This window comes from Amblyomma americanum, chromosome 8 (genome assembly GCF_052857255.1).
Source record: "Amblyomma americanum isolate KBUSLIRL-KWMA chromosome 8, ASM5285725v1, whole genome shotgun sequence".
In the NCBI taxonomy this organism is placed as follows: Eukaryota; Metazoa; Arthropoda; class Arachnida; order Ixodida; family Ixodidae; genus Amblyomma; species Amblyomma americanum.
The window spans coordinates 76,847,059-76,864,278 of record NC_135504.1 but is presented as its reverse complement, the minus strand read 5'-3'; the positions used below and the strand labels follow the sequence as shown (position 1 = coordinate 76,864,278).

The following is a 17,220-nucleotide window of genomic DNA, read 5'->3' as shown; positions in this document are numbered from 1 at the left end:
TCCAGTACAAAGATGCCGGTAACAGAGGGTCTAAAAAGCTTATTGTAAAGTTTAATTAATCGAGGAACTGACGGCAGCAATTATCTTCTCAGATGGTGCCCGCCTGGTCACAGAACCCATTGGCATAGCAAGATCAAACTTCCGTGTAGTGCTAATCGTACCTTTTTTGAACATTCTTAAAGAGCCAACTTTAAACAGCCTTTGAGTGCGACGGCAGAGGTAAATATAAATGCAAAGAAAATTGAGGCTGAACGCTGTTTGTACTTCCCTCGTTGTTCCGTTTAGCTGGCTGCTGATTCCTCAACTCTCACGCTCTTGTTTTTGTTCGTGGTCCCACGCAACACGTGTCAATAGACTGCTGCTAAAGGGTCAGAACATTGAGCCCATACACTTGCCACTGTGGGTCCGTAAACGAAATGCATTCTTCGACAAGGAGCTTTCTCTTCAGTTCTCTTGGCGCCGCAGCGAATCTAGTGTATTCCGCACACGAGATTCTACTGGTTTATAATGAATTTGGAAATAATATAGCCCTGATAAGAGCAGCCCCTACTGAACATATATGGTGTATAAATCTAAGGGGAATCGGTATTTGCTGTTTTATCTTTTTTAGTTTCAGTTTTGTTCGTAAGAGCGCAATATTGATTGTATAAGCTGGCGTATCTAGTAAAAAAGCACTTATTCGTGCCATATTGTGTACTGACGCAAATTTCATTGCGCTTCTTAGCGTTCTTAATTTAATTTAGCGTGCAAATGCTTTCGTGATGCGAAAAAAAAACAACGCAGGTTACTACGCTTGAGTAACACGAGATTTAACGAGAGCTATACAAGATTTCTAGCCATGTTATAGGGTAAATACATTAACTACGGAAAGTACGACAGCACGGCAAATGCAGCTAGTCAGGCACGGCAACGATAAGAACAGCGACATACCAGACAATTCTGGGAAAACAAATTTTGAGCAAGAAACCGTTTATAGACGCAATTGTTAGAAATAATGTAAGATTTCAGCGTACCCATGAATATGTCCGCATACCACCCGACGGCAGTCCTGTATCTTTTTTTGCTATTAAAATTTTTGCTATCGTCAAAAGCGTTCCACATTGATTTTCTATAGCAGCCTTAACTGTTCGATACTATCGACGGAAAACACGTTAAAAGAAGTAATTAGTTACACATCAGAACACTGGGTCATTACTTTCAATATTTGCAGAAGAGTTTCTAACAATTCTTCGATATTCAGAATTTCTCTCCAAGAATGTTGGATATGTACAATATCAAACGTATCAACCATGAAGCTGCGCTGGCCCGTGATTCGGCAACAGCTGCTAGTGTCCTCTCTGCTTTTCGTTCTGCTTCGTGTTACATTAACGACGCCGCAGAACCGGAAAACGCGTTCTTAACAGCTGACGCTGTAAATGGAGATAATAGGGCGCATCATGAGGAGCAATGCATTGGTGGTATGAAGAAGGATAGTTTTTTCTAACCATAAAGCTCCCTCCCGGCACCTATCTACCCAGTCTCACTGTCTCGGCCAACAGACGCCCTTGAATGCATAAGCTTATAAAGTGTTCTGTGCATGAAAATGATGAAGTCACACATAAAGTGCCTTCTCCTTATATTTGTTGTTTACTATTTTTGCAGTGTTTCCGGTGGGCCTGCTGTACTCCAACATTGCCATCGGTTTTGCAGGAACGATATACACGGCTCTGGTAAAAGACATTTTGCACTTACGTTAGGCACTGCGCTGTGCTATGAGTCAAGCATTTGCACTACCACTTCCAATAGTGGTGCTTCGTGTACGTGAGGGGCACTAAAGCGAGTGTAGAAGACAGAACTTCCAGGCTTATCGTCCTTTTCTGTGGCAAAATTATGAGAAAAATGGCGCACCATCACAACCTCCTCTCCTGCTTATTTTGCTAGACAGTGTGTCTTTCAGGTTGGTATGAACCAAGCCATCATGTCTGCCAGCGCGGACCAGAACTTTCCCCGGCAGCCGGTGTATGCTAACTGTTGGCAGAAGCGGGAACTTCCCGGAGCCAAAAATTGCCGTCCGGGGAATGTAAGCTGCCAAAAATGGATGTGTTCAAAGAAAATTCTGGCTTCAATCATGACCAAACTTCCTCCACTCTCAGAGAAAGCGGAGTTCTAGAAGAAAGCCCAAGTGGGCGACAACTGCTGGAATATAAACTGAAGGAGCCAAATGGCGTACGCTACTGGAAGAAACGACACGTAAGCCATGACCACAACTGAGAGATTTACATGCATCAAACTCTTCGCATTGGGGACACGAGTAGAGATTGACCTGAACTGCCTTATTAGTCCCTTTCGTGTAGCCCCGCGTATTCCAGATTCTTCTTATACGAGAGGAGAACGCCAGTTGGGACCAATTTGAGATGTTTAAAACGTCGACTATACAGGACAGGATAATCCCCGCAAGAGGGCGTCTGCAGCGTGCAGGCTTTGGTGAGTGGCGACAACACAGGTTCCCGAGCATCCGCAGAGACATTCTCCGCCGGGGGATGATGGTGAACAGTGCATCACCACGGACCCGGGCACCCGCGCCTATCCGTGCGTGACATCGCGGGGTCCGGGGAAAAGGGGATCCTGGTGGTTGAGCCGATGCCGAGCGTTTGTACCTTTAAAGCCCCTCGGCGCAGGCAACGCACCAATTTGGCCCCAGCTTCCTGTAGACGGCACCTCCGGCCTGACCCGCCCGGGGGAAATTGGCAATCGCCTTTTCCTATCCTCCCTTCCACCTTTCACTATCCTAACTGTTTCTTAGAACTCCCCTTTCTCCTCTAATCTCGGTTTTTTCACTTTTCATTAGCGGCTAGGGTTAACGATGCGTGGCCAACCACCCTGACTTGTGTCATATTTGGTTACAGTTGGGGTGTACAGCTGGCGTGGGCAGGACTTGATTCCAAGTGCCTGCCCCAATCGGAGTCTCATTCTCGGTTAAATGGAGGAAAGCAATGGCAAAAATAAAGTGTAATGAGAAGTAGCCTGTACATGCAAAGCATCACCAGGCTTAAAACAATCAAATAAAAAATGAACAGGGCCCATTCGGCCAAAAAGTTAATTTGGTATAAAAAGCCAATTGGAAAAATAAAATTGGGCACGGTTACTGAGACGGTGTCCTAAGTGCGCAACGACCACAGAGGGGTGAAAAAGTTCCCGCGTGAGCTGATTTATTGGTGAAGGACGAATACTTTAATAGAGTATGAAGGTGGCCCCCCCAAAAAACACACAGAGACACAAAGTAAAATAAAGCAATGACAATAAAGATGTAAACTTGGAGGACAAGGAGAAAAGGGCAGGTGAAGAATGGTACGTGGAGTCTGAAAAAGATAATCAGACAAACACAGAAAAAGGAAAAAAGAATAATGCACGAAAAGACTGCCCTGACAGTAGAGAAGAAAAAAATAGATAAAAGAGCCCCTGTAATGAATTAAATCCCATCAAAAATATAAAAAATACATACACACACAAACACACACACAGTGAAAACCGTGACATGTGGTTCGCAGAGGAGCGGACGTTAAAGACGTCCACCTCATGTGGCCTGATCGTCTCCCCTGAGAAACCACAGTGCCACGGGAGAAAGAAAAAAGGAAAAGAAAGGAAAGAGAAAGGGAAAGAACAGAAACTGAAAACAGAAAAGAAATATCAAAATCAAAATCAAGGGGGGTTCGGACAGGCGGCCCCAAAATCACTCGAGACCGGCGCTCGAAGTCAGCAACGAGGCTAGCGGACGACAGTCGAGAAAGGAGGAGGAGGAAAAGGAGTAGTAGGAGGAGGAGGAAAGGCAGGGAGGTTAACCAGACGAATAACCGGTTTGCTACCCTGCACGGGAGGAAGTGGTTGAGGGGAGAAAAAGATGAAGGAGAAAAGACATTTGCAGGAAACTAAAGTCACTGTGTAAAGTCACAGCGTTCAGTAAACTCGCAGCCTATCGTGCAGGCCACAAGTCTTCAAAAAGCGGAGCAGTGCCTTGGACGCCTTCACTGCCGATGGCCGCCGCTGCTAGTGGCCGAGAATCTTCGTTTCCGTCAGTGGGCGCAGGTCTAGATGCCCCAGTGCACGACAGGGAGACTGTCTTTCGGCGCTGTTGGCAGGGCATTCGCAAAGAATGTGGGCTATAGTCTCATCACACCCGCAGATGGCACATGTAGGGCTGTCAGCCATATTTATTAAGAAGGAGTAGTACTTGGTGAAAGCTACACCAAGCCACAGGCGACACAACAAAGTTGCTTCACGTCGTGGTAGGCCGGATAGAAGCCGAAGTTTCAGATCTGGGTCCAAGGTCTTTAAATGCGAATGCCGGAATTGGCCTGAATTCCACGCGGCAAGCGTGATGTCCCTCGACAGTGGTCTAAGCCTGCCCGCTGCGTCGGTTCTCGAGATGGGGATGGACACGCAATCACCCTCATGGTGAGCAGATCGCGCGGCCTCGTCCGCGAGGTGGTTGCCTGCGATGTCGCTGTGTCCTGGCAGCCATTGGTAAACAATATCGTGCCCTTTGTTGATGGCTGTGTGGTGGAGCTCTCGGATTTCCGCGACAAGTTGTTCATGGTACCCATGACGAAAAGCAGATTGTAACGCTTGGAGGCCTGCCTTTGAATCAGTGAAAACAGACCATTGCTGGGGTGCTTTTTCACTGATATGCTCAATGGCGACCCGAATAGCAGTAAGTTCTGCGCCAGTCGATGCAGTCCGGTGTGATGTTTTCACTTTCTTAACTATGGTCCTTACGGGGATGACTACGGAGCCCGAGGAACTGGATGGGGTCAATGAGCCATCGGTGTATAAGTGCAGTCCGTGTCCATGTTTCTCGTGCAAATATTCTAGAGTTGCTGTTTTAGTGCTGTCGTCGATAAATCAGCCTTCTTTTTGATGCCCGGTATGGAAAGAAGTACACAAGGTTGGTGCAGACTCCATAATGTAAAAGACGGCCTAGAAGTTCGTGTAAATTGGGTTGGTAGGAAGTCGCTATGAGCATCAATAATTTTCGCAAACGATGTACTCGGCCGGTTAGCAGGAAGACTGGCAAGATGGTGTTCGGGAATCCAAGAGAGGGGACGAATATGCGCACTCAGAGCTTCGATTGTGACATCGGCAGTCACTGGATTCTCCTGAGTGATGAGTGCTCTTTTGGCTGCAGACGCGTATTTTGGCAGTCCTAGGCACGTACGCAGAGCTTGAGCCTGAACACTTTGCAGACACCGTATGTTCATTTTCGTCAAGTTTCCAAGTGCAGGGATACTGTACCGAAGGAATCCCATGAATAGTGCAGTGTACAGCTGGAGCATCGACTTCACTGATGCTCCCCACGACTTCCCTCCGAGAAAGGAGAGAACGTGAACGATCGATGTCAGTCGCCATTTCATGTACGATACATGTGGACTCCATGTTAGATTACAATCGATGATTGCTCCAAGGAAGCGACGGCTTTTTCGTAGGGTATTGTTGACCCATTTATGCGTACGGGGTAATGAGACATGCTCTTGCGTGTAAAGGCAACAACGGAACATTTTTCAGTAGAAATCTCCAGGCCGTGCAGGCGGAGGTAGGCCGCAAGAATGCTTGCCGCCTTTTGAAGCCTTGCTAACATGTGGTCGCGTAACTCCTGATGTCCAGATACAAATATCGTCTGCATAGACTGAGACTCGCCGACTGTGGTAGTACATCGATAAGGCCGAAAAGCGCAAGATTGAAAAGCGTTGGGCTAAGTCGTCCACCCTGTGGGACCCCACGGGAAGTGTAATATGAAGATGTTGGTCCATCCTCAGTCTGCAAATATAGTGATCTGTTGGATAGATAACTGCGTATCCAGCAGAACATGCGACCACGTTCTGCAGCTTCCAGAGAGTGCAAAATAGCTTGATGGGTGACGTTATTATGCGCCCCTTTAACATGAAGAAACAACGCCGCGGTCAAGCGCTTCAGATGCTTCTGATGTTGGACTGATGACGCCAGGTCAATAACGCTATTAATAGATGAACGTCTCCGCCGAAACCCAGACGTTACATCTGGATATATTTGATAGCGCTCCAGATACCACTCAATTCGCGTAAGTATCATCCTTTCCATGAGTTTGCCCACGCAACTAGCCAGTGCGATTGGACGGTACGATGCTAGGTCAAGCGGCGATTTTCCAGGTTTAAAGACTGGAACCAGACGACTTGATTCCCACGCGTGCGGAACTGTACCCAAACACCATGATGAGTTGAAGTGGTCTAAAAGAACACGTCGAGCCTCCTGACCAAGGTTTGCAAGTGCAGAGTATGTTACTCTATCGGGCCCCGGCGATGAAGACCATGGCGGCGTCTAGTTCTTCCATGGAGAAAAGAAAGTCCATTCGCGAATCCCTAGATATAGGCACTTCGCAACAATTCAGAGTTGTGGATTGGTTCGTGGGACCTGCTATTCTTGCGCAAAAATCTTAACCAATCTCCGCTTCGCTACGTCCTTGGTGAAGTACGAGACACTTTAATGGTTGGAGCTGGTGAGGAGATGTTCGCAAACCACGAAACACACTCCAGATCTGTGAGAGAGGCTTTCGAGGATCCAGTGATCCACAGAATGCCTTCCAACGGTCAGCCTGCAAGATTTGAATTCTGCGCTGGATTTTCTTCTGTGTACGCCTTGCATCCCATAAGTCGGGCAGCGACTTTGTACGCCTGTATCTTCTCTCTGCTCTTCGTTGAAGTGATCGGAGGCGCAGCAGCTCCACATCGAAGTCTGTAAATTTTGGCATTGCAGTGAAGAAGCATATCGCGTGTTCTATAACCTCCTTGATGCGCTCTTGAATGCCTCTTGTAATGTCTTCTCTGCAGGCTTCTTCCATAAAGGTTTTAAACATTGACCAGTCTATTCGTTGCAAACGTCCGGCAGATCTCCAGCCAGCGAGACCAGGAACAATATATGTAGGGATGTGGTAAGTTCCATGCGTTTCTACCTCGTGAAACCACCGGACGCGTCTCGCAAGGCACCGAGACACAAACACCAGGTCCAGACAACTGTTGTAAGACAGTCCGCGAACGTACGTTAGAGAACCGTTGTTAAGGCATTGTAAGTCGTGGTCAGAGGCCGAAACAGACAAGACTTCTTCCCTTCGAATTCATCTGGATGCCTCCCCACATGGCGTGATGCGCATGAAGGTCACCAGTGACGATCCAAGGCCCAGGTGTTACAGCCAACAAGTCCCTCAGTCTGTCGGCATCAAACCTTGTTGTTGGAGATAAGTACGCGCCCACAAGCGTAAACGTCAGGGTGCGCCTTTTCACCGTTAAACAGACGTTCTGGTTATGGTTGTGAGGGGGAACCGTATGGTGCACATAAGTAAGCTCCCTTCGAATGTAAAGGATGACCTTGCTATTTCCCCTGTGCGTGGAGGATGTAAACGCTTCATAGCCATAAATTGGGATGGTATTTTGTAAATTGGGCTCATTATTCACAAGAATTGGACATCTGTGCTTATAGACGCATTCGCGAATGTCTGAAAAAGGGGAATTGAGTCCACGGGCATTCCACTGGAAAAATGAATGCTTCTCTGACTTGGCTTTCAAATGGTAATGCTGAGAGAGCCATTGTGTTTGCTACTGGAAAGCTGCAAGGACTGGATTTAGCGCGTCCAGTACCTGCAATGAATTCCGTGCTGATGGCGAATGAATGCTAGATAGCATCAAACGCATGGCATTCATAAGGTATCTCAAGATGGCGAAAACCTGCACTTCCTCACCTGGGGCTGGATCTCTGCCTTGGGCTCGCGATCAGCTGTAGGCGTGGGAGAGTGGGGGCGTGGTGCCTGTTCCGACACCAAGGTCGAGCGTGGCTGCGGCAAAGGTGTCCATGTCACCTCTGAAAAAGTCGTTCCGGCTTCACCGGTGACCGAGCTTACATTACTCGGTGGTGGGGTAGGATAAGCAGCAGGAGCGATGGGGGCTTCCCTGCCGCTGTCAGCCTTTTGTCTAGTAGACCTTCGGCGACGAGAACGACGCTGACGCACCGTAGTTGCGGCCTCTCTGTGCGTTGAAACGTCTCGCACCATTTGTTTCAACACCGCCCGTTCTTTCTTCAGGCGGGGAAATACTTTCGAAGAAGCGTCATGAGGGCCATGGCAGTTGGCGCACTCACAAGACAGCAGCGTGGCAACTTTCACCGCTATGTGGTTCAGAGCAGCGTGGGCTCGCCATGGTGTTAATACAAATACCACTTACATGCCCAATTTTCATGCACTTTCGACACTGAAGCGGCCTCGGGACGAATGGGCGAACTGCATGTCGAAAGTGGCCAACTTTTACGTGCGATGGAACACATTCGCCCTTAAAAGTGAGCTTGACTAACTTTTACTTGCCGAGGCGCTGAACCTTGGTTATTTCGATGCTGTTCGTCGCTGATTTAATGAGTATTGGCAGGTCGGAGTAAAAGATGTTTGCATTAATGTCGTAAATGACGCCAGCGATTGTGCCATTGTTTTCAAGAACAAAAGAGCGGACGGGGACGTCTCCAATCTTCTATATGGTGGCTAGACTTTCCAAGGCGCTCCGCTTCGTTACATCGATGGCAAGGAGGTTCCTTCGGCTGTTGATCCTGACGTCCTTGATCACCCCCGGGACGCGAGCCTCGGGGAACACCGACGTAGCTTGTCTGTTCAGCAGGGTGAGGTTGTCGGTGGACGTTTCAGGCGCAAACTCGGTGGGCGTTTCAGGCGCAAACAGGACTGTATGCGCCGATGTACCACGCGTTGTGATGACGGTAGATGTACTTGATGAGGACGAGTCCTCACTCTTACGCAGTCTTCTCTTGGCTTTCTTGCTCATCATGGGGACGAACCCGTCGTCCGCCGAGAAGTCCTCGCTTGTAGCTGTGTACAGCACGGTGGCCTCGCTGCACTGCTTCGCTCGATTTGTAGAAGCGCTTCCTCTGGGCGGCTGCCGCCGACCCACCGGGTTCCAGAGGAGGCCTAACGTCCTCCACTTCCATCGGCGTCAAGAAGAGGGAGCGGCGCCTCCCTGATTATGGGAAGAAACGATAAAACTTCAGAGGCAAAGAGATAGCGTTCTGGTCTATAACCTGGAAAGTATATGTAATATTACGTTTAAGAAGGGGGTTCATCACATTTTACCTCAACCTGAAAAAAAGATCGCTAGTTCAGTTATTTTGCGTTTTGTGGTATGTATTATGACGGACACCAAACAAAAACAAAAGCCTGCTTTTTAGTTTGACAGGGAATGAAAAATGCCTGTAATTTATTTATGTGGACTGGGGAATAATAAAAGGAACTCATCCGCCACGGGAAAAATATGAGCCATTTTCTCTAATGTGATCGACACCGGCGTGGTAGTCTTAACCAAGAGTAGCATTATGAAAGCATGAGCTGCCTAGTGGCCCGGACAATACTCCATTCATAAATCTTGGGAGCCTTCTTGATCACTTTCTTATAGAAGAAAATGCGATGGCATTTGAAAGTTAGCCACCCCAAATAAAGGTAGGTCCACCCCAGAAAATGTGTCGAGTTAGGACAGTGGGGGAATTAATATGAATTAGTAGAGATTTGTTGGTGAATTAGGGCAGAATAATAGAAATTAGTTGGTGGACTAATGTGTATTAGTGGCTCGGGGTAGTATTATTACATACGATAAACCAAATGAAAGTACTGGAACATCTATGTCCTCAGATTTCCGATTTCTGTGGTGTCGATGACGTCATAGCCCTGTTTACCAGTCAAAGAACTTCGTTACCGAAAAATTAGCAGTCGCTTAGCTCGGCTATGCCAGGATATACGTAGCGTGAGCTACGCTGAGCCAGTGAGCAGCAATTTCGCTTTCCTTCTCCATGGCTATACCACTTTGGCAAACGCCCCGCTATATGTATACACCCACTGATACCTCTGCTCATGCGCACAAAATGAGAGGCGCTATCAAGCGGCTCCGGCGCAGCATCAGACTTGGGTACTGCGCAACGGAGGCGCACAGCTTTACACGCGCCGGCGCCAGTGTCTCTGCCGCGGCTATGACGTCAGTCTTCTGGAATGCGCAAACCGGCGAGGTGCGCCGGCTGTGCGCCGTGAGACGTCACTGCTCCTCGCGCATGCGCAGCACGGCTCTCCAGGAGCCACGCGAAACGGATCAACCTCGGCCAGTGTAGCTCACGCTACAAAATACGCTGGTTTTTGCAAGACGGGAACACTAAATGCTAAGGCATTAAAACCAACTACTCAAAACACGGGTTGTCGGCCTTCGCCCTGCCTAGTCTGTGTTCGAGTTTCGTAACAGTGCAGTGTAATTCAGGGCATCGCCACGATCTACAACAACTGTTGACTAGAGTGAACGCTATCCACCTGCGCCTGAGCTACAAAGAGTACATGCACCAGAGAGTACACGTCTGCTATGATGTGTCGCACGTATGCCAGGAAAGGAGTGCCTTTGCAGGAGAATTCAGAAATAAAAACCGGTTTTCCTGCGCCCCGGTGGGGAGCAGAATGTCTGGGAGCTGCGAAGATATGACAGGAAGTACTGGCGCTAGCCTTCAGTACCTCCGTACTTGATGTCCACTCTAGCTGAGATCGAAGAAAATTGAAAAATGTTTTTTTAAAGAAAATACCACAATATCTGTCTCATATCTAGGCGGACACATGAACCGCGCCGTAAGGGAAGGGATAAAGGAGGGAGTAAAAGAAGATAGGAAGAAAGAGGTGCCGTAGTGGTGGGCACCGGAGTAATATTCACCACCTGGGGATTTTTAACGTGCAGTGACATCGCACAGCACACGAGCGCGTTTGTGTTTCGCCTCCATCGAAACGGTGCCGCCGTGGTCGGGTTCAAAGCCGGAAACTATGGCTCAGTAGCCGAGCGCCCTAACCCCTGAGCCACTGCGGCGGGTAAGGGTGGGGCCACTTTCGCTTTTTAGTCTTCTGGGAAGAGATTCGCCCGCGTTCTTGATGGTCCTGGCCGTTATGATGGTTAAAAGAAAGCACAGTTTTCAGCAGGGAAAGTGACAACGCCCTCTTCACCCAAAATTAGCTCCGCGTTGACATCGCCGTTGCTGGGGCATTTATTTTTGTAGCGGGAGCTACACTAGGCTACCAGTCTAGCGTTACGCGGTGCATGGGAGAGGCCAGTTGTGCGCATGCGCTCTTACCATGGAAACCGAAGAGGGGCAAAGTGTGGCGTGTCGCGCGCCCGCTCCACCGTCCAAGCCGAGCGTGACACCACGCGGATGAGCAGTTGTGCGCATGCGCTGATACCATGGTAACCAGAGAGACCCCACCGCTACGCCGCGTTCTTCGTCGCCACCTCGACGCACGCCGCTCGATCACCCGAACCCCGCATCGCATGCGCAGCATTGCGTATAAAAGGCGGAGATGTAGTGGGCGTCTGTATCACGTTTTTTTTTTAATTTTATACTGTAAGTCCCATCAGGGACTGTAACAGGAAGGGCTCCGAATGATACAGTTGTAGTGCACATGTTGGTAAGTAAACAAATTGAACAATAACATATGGCAAAAATAGTTCCAATATCGGTTAGAGAATTCAATTTAAGGTACAAATAATAGGCGGCAAACATGATGACAAGCATACCAAAAAAGGAAGTCGGCTGCAGTTAGTGTTGTATTTTCAATCTAGGCACAAACAAAACGGTAAAAATAAACAGGGCAGAAAAGTATGGAAAATGAGAATAACTACTGGGAAACAAACAGGTGATCTATAACCAGGGCACTGAACGCATCTAATGATGAGCTGTTAATAATATCTATGTTTAGATTGTTCCATTCTCGTGTAGCTGGAGGAAAAAATGAGTATTTGAATATGTCAGTACGGAATAGAAACTTGTTTAATTTGTATGTGAGGCTGTGGCGGGTCGATCAAGTTTTTGTGGTCGTTATGTATTTTGTAGCGTGCACTTTTAGTTGGTTGTGTATTAGCTGATACATAATTTTAAGTCTTGCGAATTTTGCTCTGTTCTCCAGGGTTACGGGTTCTGCACGTTTTAGTAATTGTGTTGGTGAGTCTGTAAGGGAGTGTTTACATGCATGCAGACAAGCAGAGTGCAGCCACTGTTAAACGGTGGTATAGACAAGGGAAGATTAATTCTTCCGATCCTGAGGTTGTCGCCTGGAAGTTGCCTTGAACCAAATAATAACGCTGGAGTCTGTGTGTACGTGAAACAAGGTATCACCGCTGTCAGGCATCTTCCTCCCTTCGATCGCGGTGGATAACGGTGAAGCCTGCTATGTTCGGCTTCTGGAAAGCGGCATTATTATCCAAGGAGTCTACGTCTGTCAAGTAGACGATTGATGTGGTTGCCACGTCTATACCAGCCTACGGCACGGTTTCACAGTTGTGTGTGAATTTCGGTGATTTCAACAGGAAACAGGACTCTCTTAGTCAGTGTATGAAAGAAAAGCTTGACTTTAGTTCAGCTTCAGACCCTCACGTCCAGACTACACAATGGGGAACTACTACAGAGCTTGCATATTAAACAGGCTCTACCAAATCGAAATACTGTATCGACAAAATTGAGACCGCTGCATGCTACTTCACAGGTCATCGGGCAATCTTCGTCTCTGTCAAGCAAAATAAAAAATGTGTATACCCAATGTCTCTCATTGCTAAACATACAGTGACCACAACAAGCTCAAGCTGGGAAACGCACCTCACGCTACGTATATCCTGGCATAGCCGAGCTAAGCCACTGCCAATTTTTCTTCCTTCTTTGGAGCCTTTGTTTATTTTCTCTATTCCCGACAGAGGCCTCACAAGAGATGAACATTTAAACCAGCTTTTGGAGACACTAATTTGATGGATTTTTTTTTCCACTAGACATGTGAGTTAATGCGCACTAATCGACACCATTAACGCGTACAATACCCAGGTGGCTTCAGTTTCTTTGGATGATCTCAACAAATAACCATTTCTCCTTTTCCAGGGTGGACTCCGTAGCGTCGTGTGGGCGGACTGTGTCCAAGCTCTGGTCATGCTGTCGATGCCGGCAATCATAATCGGCAAAGTCATCTACGACTCCAGTAGTGCCAGCCCACCACTGAGGCCTTTGAGCGATTTAAACGTCACGACGTACATTCTCCGGTAAGGCCCCCCGTTACGTGTGGGCATTGTTAATGCGAAAGCATTATATGGCTTTGTTGACGCCGGAAGCGTCCGCAAAATGTGTCGCCGGAAGTTGGTCCCCTGTGAAGTCACTGGGTCACTCGTGCACCAAGGGCACTACATGAAATGGCATTAAGAACAGTTGTAGTCCGGCTAATCGGTAATCGTCTGTAGAATACATTAAACAAGTTGTGCTCAAAAACAGGACACACAAGGAAGAACACAGAGAACAGGAAGAGCGCAAACTATCAACTGATTAATTCTTGGGCTAAAGACCTAAATATAGAAAGTAGCCGCATGTGTGTATAAGGCACATTCATGACAGGCCAAAATACACGTGCGTACACATCATGCCCTCAACGAGAGAATCAAAAACGCTACTTCGTTTTTGTGCAGGCCCACTAACGCTCCCCTGACACAGTCGTTATCGTTCTTTATAAAAAATGCGTCCAAAATTTCATGCGGAATAGCACTGCTGCCGTTGCTGACAATCTTTATCTCCTGAAGGCGTGAAAACGTTTCCACTTTCTTCAGTGCTCAGAAAAATTTATGCCACCATCCCTTATCTCCTAATGAACGTTCATGCTCCGCTGTGCGATCATTAATGCAGCCCCTGTCCGGCCTATGTATGCTTTTCCACAAGACAGTGGTATTGTGTAAACCACTCCTGTCGCGCGTTTTACTAAGTGCTTCAATTGCTTTTTGTCACAACCACTTTTTCTTTCTTTAAGCTTTGCCGTCGAGAGCACAGCTGGCCTGAGAACATCTGCTAATGCTGAGAACGTCGGTACTGCGCACCCGTTGGCCACTTTCTTCAGGTTGTGCGCAATCTCGTGCATGCAAGGTACCACTACTGGTTTCTTAGCATTGTCTTGAGCCCTTTCGCGCGCTTTTCCTTTCAACTTCTATAGCAAGGTTTCACTTACCGCCGCGCCAAGGGACTCACAACAATGCTACGAAACCTGTAGTGGTACCCTGCGTGCACAAGATTGCGTAAAACCTGAAGAAAGTGGCAGTTAACTTTCTAGCGCTTCTCTGATGGGATGACCGGATTGGGCTGGTCGGTTGCTCCTCGCGAGCGGTGAATAATGATGGCACGCTGGCCGGTGATCGATACACGGCGGTTAGCAGTACGAAGGGATTAGCGGTCTTCGTCCGCTCGTCTGGCGACACGTTGCCGGTCGGGGCAGGTGAGCAAAAGGCAGTTTAAAAAGGGCAGTTTAAAAAAGGCTGTTTAAAAGTGGCCGGAAGCGAAGTCGTTGTTTCCAGCGGGTTTTAACCCCTTCGATAATTAGGCGGAGCTTTAGTAAACCAGCTCTCGCCCAATTTGAACCAATAGCAGTGAAATGGCACCGTATGTAAAAGTGGGTAGAGCCAGGGCTCACAGGTCCGAACCCAGTGGACCCCGCACCTCCTGACACGTGCAGGGCGCGTGGTTCCGCGTACGAAGCTCGCTGCATGCGCATTCCATCGAGACAGTTCGGGGTCCTTCTCCCGCTTTCCCACGCCTTTGGGCAGCGTCCGGAATGCGCGATGCAGCGTCACCATTCTACCCCTCGTGCACTGCCGGTCAGCAGGGGATGAAGAAGTACTTGCAACTGGGGCTTGTTGGTGCATATTCGTGAAAGACATAAGAGCGCAAACTGGCAGCACGGACGAGGAAGCGAACAGGACGAGCGCTACACTTTCAACAGGGTTTATTCAGGGAAGAGCATATATATAGCCTCAGAACTAATCCATGCTCTTAATCTCAATTTGACAAACATCTACCTTTCACAGATATGCCTCAAGAAACATCATTTCACTGTGCCAGATAATAACCGAGGTATCACTGATGCAATTGTCACCTCGTTTCTTGATATAAAAGGCTTCCACGAGCTCACGTTCGGTCTTATCTCGGCTTTTCAGTAGCATTTTGCATTCAGGCAGTCGGGGCTTGCAGACTATACGTTTCTCTTTCGAGCATGCTTGGCAGCGGTCTGGAAGATTGGCTCCTTTCTTATTCAATGAATTCTTGTGTTCAAGCAGGCGCTCATTAAGACACCGGCCGGTCTGTCCAACGTACACCTTCCGCATGTAAGCGGGAACTCGTACACCACTCATTTCTTGCAGCCAACAAGTGGCGTTCGGTGTCTGATGGCGCACTCTTGCATTTCCTTTCTCCCAATACGTGAGCACATTCCGGCTAGTTTTCGCGGCGCTGAAAATACCACGTTGACGCCGTACTTTTTGGCAACCTTCTTGAGATTATGAGAGGTGTGGTGTACGTAGGTTACAACTTCCGGCCTTTCCAGCCTTTTTTCTTGGGGTCTGTTGTTTTCATTGCTGCCCTTCAGCTTTTTCAGCAAGGTCTGCGTCACGGAGAGAACCCTGGGAGCCGGGAAGCCTGCATTCTGCAACCTGGACACCTGAGATGCAAAGCTGGCGTGCATGGCATGGTGGCAGGACTTCTTTAGTGCGGACGCAAGGCACTGGGAAGCGATAGCCCTCTTAACGGTCTTAGAATGGTTTGATTGAAATGGCAACAAATCTTTCTTGGCGCGTGGACAGTATCGCCAGCAAACATGTGAAGGGTGAAAGGTTAGGGTGAGGTCTAAAACTGTAGTTGGTTATTACTGCTAGGCAGTTCGTGAGTGAAGGTGAGGCCCATGCTGTTTCGACCAAACGTACCTAAAACATCAGATACTGCTTCGTTAAAACTAAAATCGCTATCTGCCAACAAGACCAGGTAATCGTCTACATATCTAAAAACGTGGACTATACAATCCGTGTCAAGTGCTTCACTCAAGGAGCGGTCAATTTCAGATAAAAATATATTACAAAGTACCGGGGCGACACACGAGCCAATGCAAATGCCCTTTTTTTTGTAGATACGTTTGGTCATTGAAATCAATAAAAGTGGCCTTCAGATAAAACTCAAGTAATGACATGAAGTTGTCCACGTTGGCCCCAGAGCCGAAAGGATTAGCGCGTGTAGCCGCCATCGAGGCGCCCTACGCGCGGGCGTCGCGCCTCTCAGTAAATTCCTCTATTTCCCACGGGGATGACCGCTCCCGGGAACAGGTGCGGGGGGAAGTGGACCGGCCCATCGGCGCCATGGGCTTCTAACTTAACAGTGGCCAACAGGTGCATCAGCCGATGTTCTCAGGTCAGCTGTGCTCTCGACGGCAAAGCTTAAGGAAAGAAAAAGTGGTTATGACAAAAACATGTCAAATCCTTAGTAAAATGCGCGACAGTAATGGTTTGCACAATACCACTTCCTTGTGAAAAGGCCTACATAGGCCAGAAAGGGCGCTGCATTAATGATCACACTGGGGAGCATGAACGTTCATTAGGAGATAAAGTTGGTGGCATAAATTTTTCTCAACACTCAAGAAAATGCAAATGTATTTACGCCTTCAGGAGATAAATATTGTATAGCAATGGCAGCGGTGCCATGCTGCGTGAAATTTTGGAAGCATTTTTTATAAAGAACGATAACGACTGAGAGAAGGAGAGAAATGAATTTTTTAATGAGAGGAAGGGAGGAGAGGTGCGTCAGTGGGCCTGTACAAATCATTTTTATAATTTTGTCGCTTAGGGCATGATGAGTGGGCATGTGCATCCTGGCCTGTCGTGAATGTACCTTATACACACATGCAACAACTTTCTATGTGTAGGGGTTCAGCACATGAACAAATAAGTTGGCTGTTTGCGCTCGTCCTCTTCTGTGTATCCTGCCTCTGTGTGTCGGGTTTTTGAGCGTAATTTTTCCCATGGCTTCTACGCAAAATGACAGTTCCTACGAACTTTTTGTAGATTCTATAAACATCTGACCATAACTGAAAACAATCTTCACGCGTGCATTGGTAAAAGGTAACAGTATATTGCTTTTGTGATGCTTCCGGGTTACACTGAATAATACCTAAGTGCCTCTGATTCGTACTGCGGGGTAGGTATTCCTTTCCTTGCTCGCTTTAAGCATTCTGGTGATTGCTACATAACATTAGGCGTTACATATCAGGCAAAGGAATGGAAAGAGGCGCTCGCTATGAGATAAATGACGGAAGCCAACAGTCACCGAAACCACACAAAAACGCTAGAAATATTGCACAGCTCTTCTCATTGACTT

At 47.9% G+C, this 17,220-nt stretch overlaps 1 protein-coding gene across 2 annotated transcripts in view; it reads left to right on the top strand.

Annotated features, from left to right (window-relative positions):
- Nucleotides 1-17,220, top strand: part of LOC144100453 (putative sodium-dependent multivitamin transporter) — a 121,334-nt gene that overhangs the window by 25,265 nt on the left and 78,849 nt on the right. For both annotated transcript variants that reach the window (XM_077633407.1, XM_077633406.1), the window contains exons 6-7: nt 1,642-1,709; nt 12,931-13,088. In XM_077633407.1, coding sequence (XP_077489533.1) covers nt 1,642-1,709; nt 12,931-13,088 — 226 coding nt within the window. The remainder of the gene's footprint in view (nt 1-1,641; nt 1,710-12,930; nt 13,089-17,220) is intronic.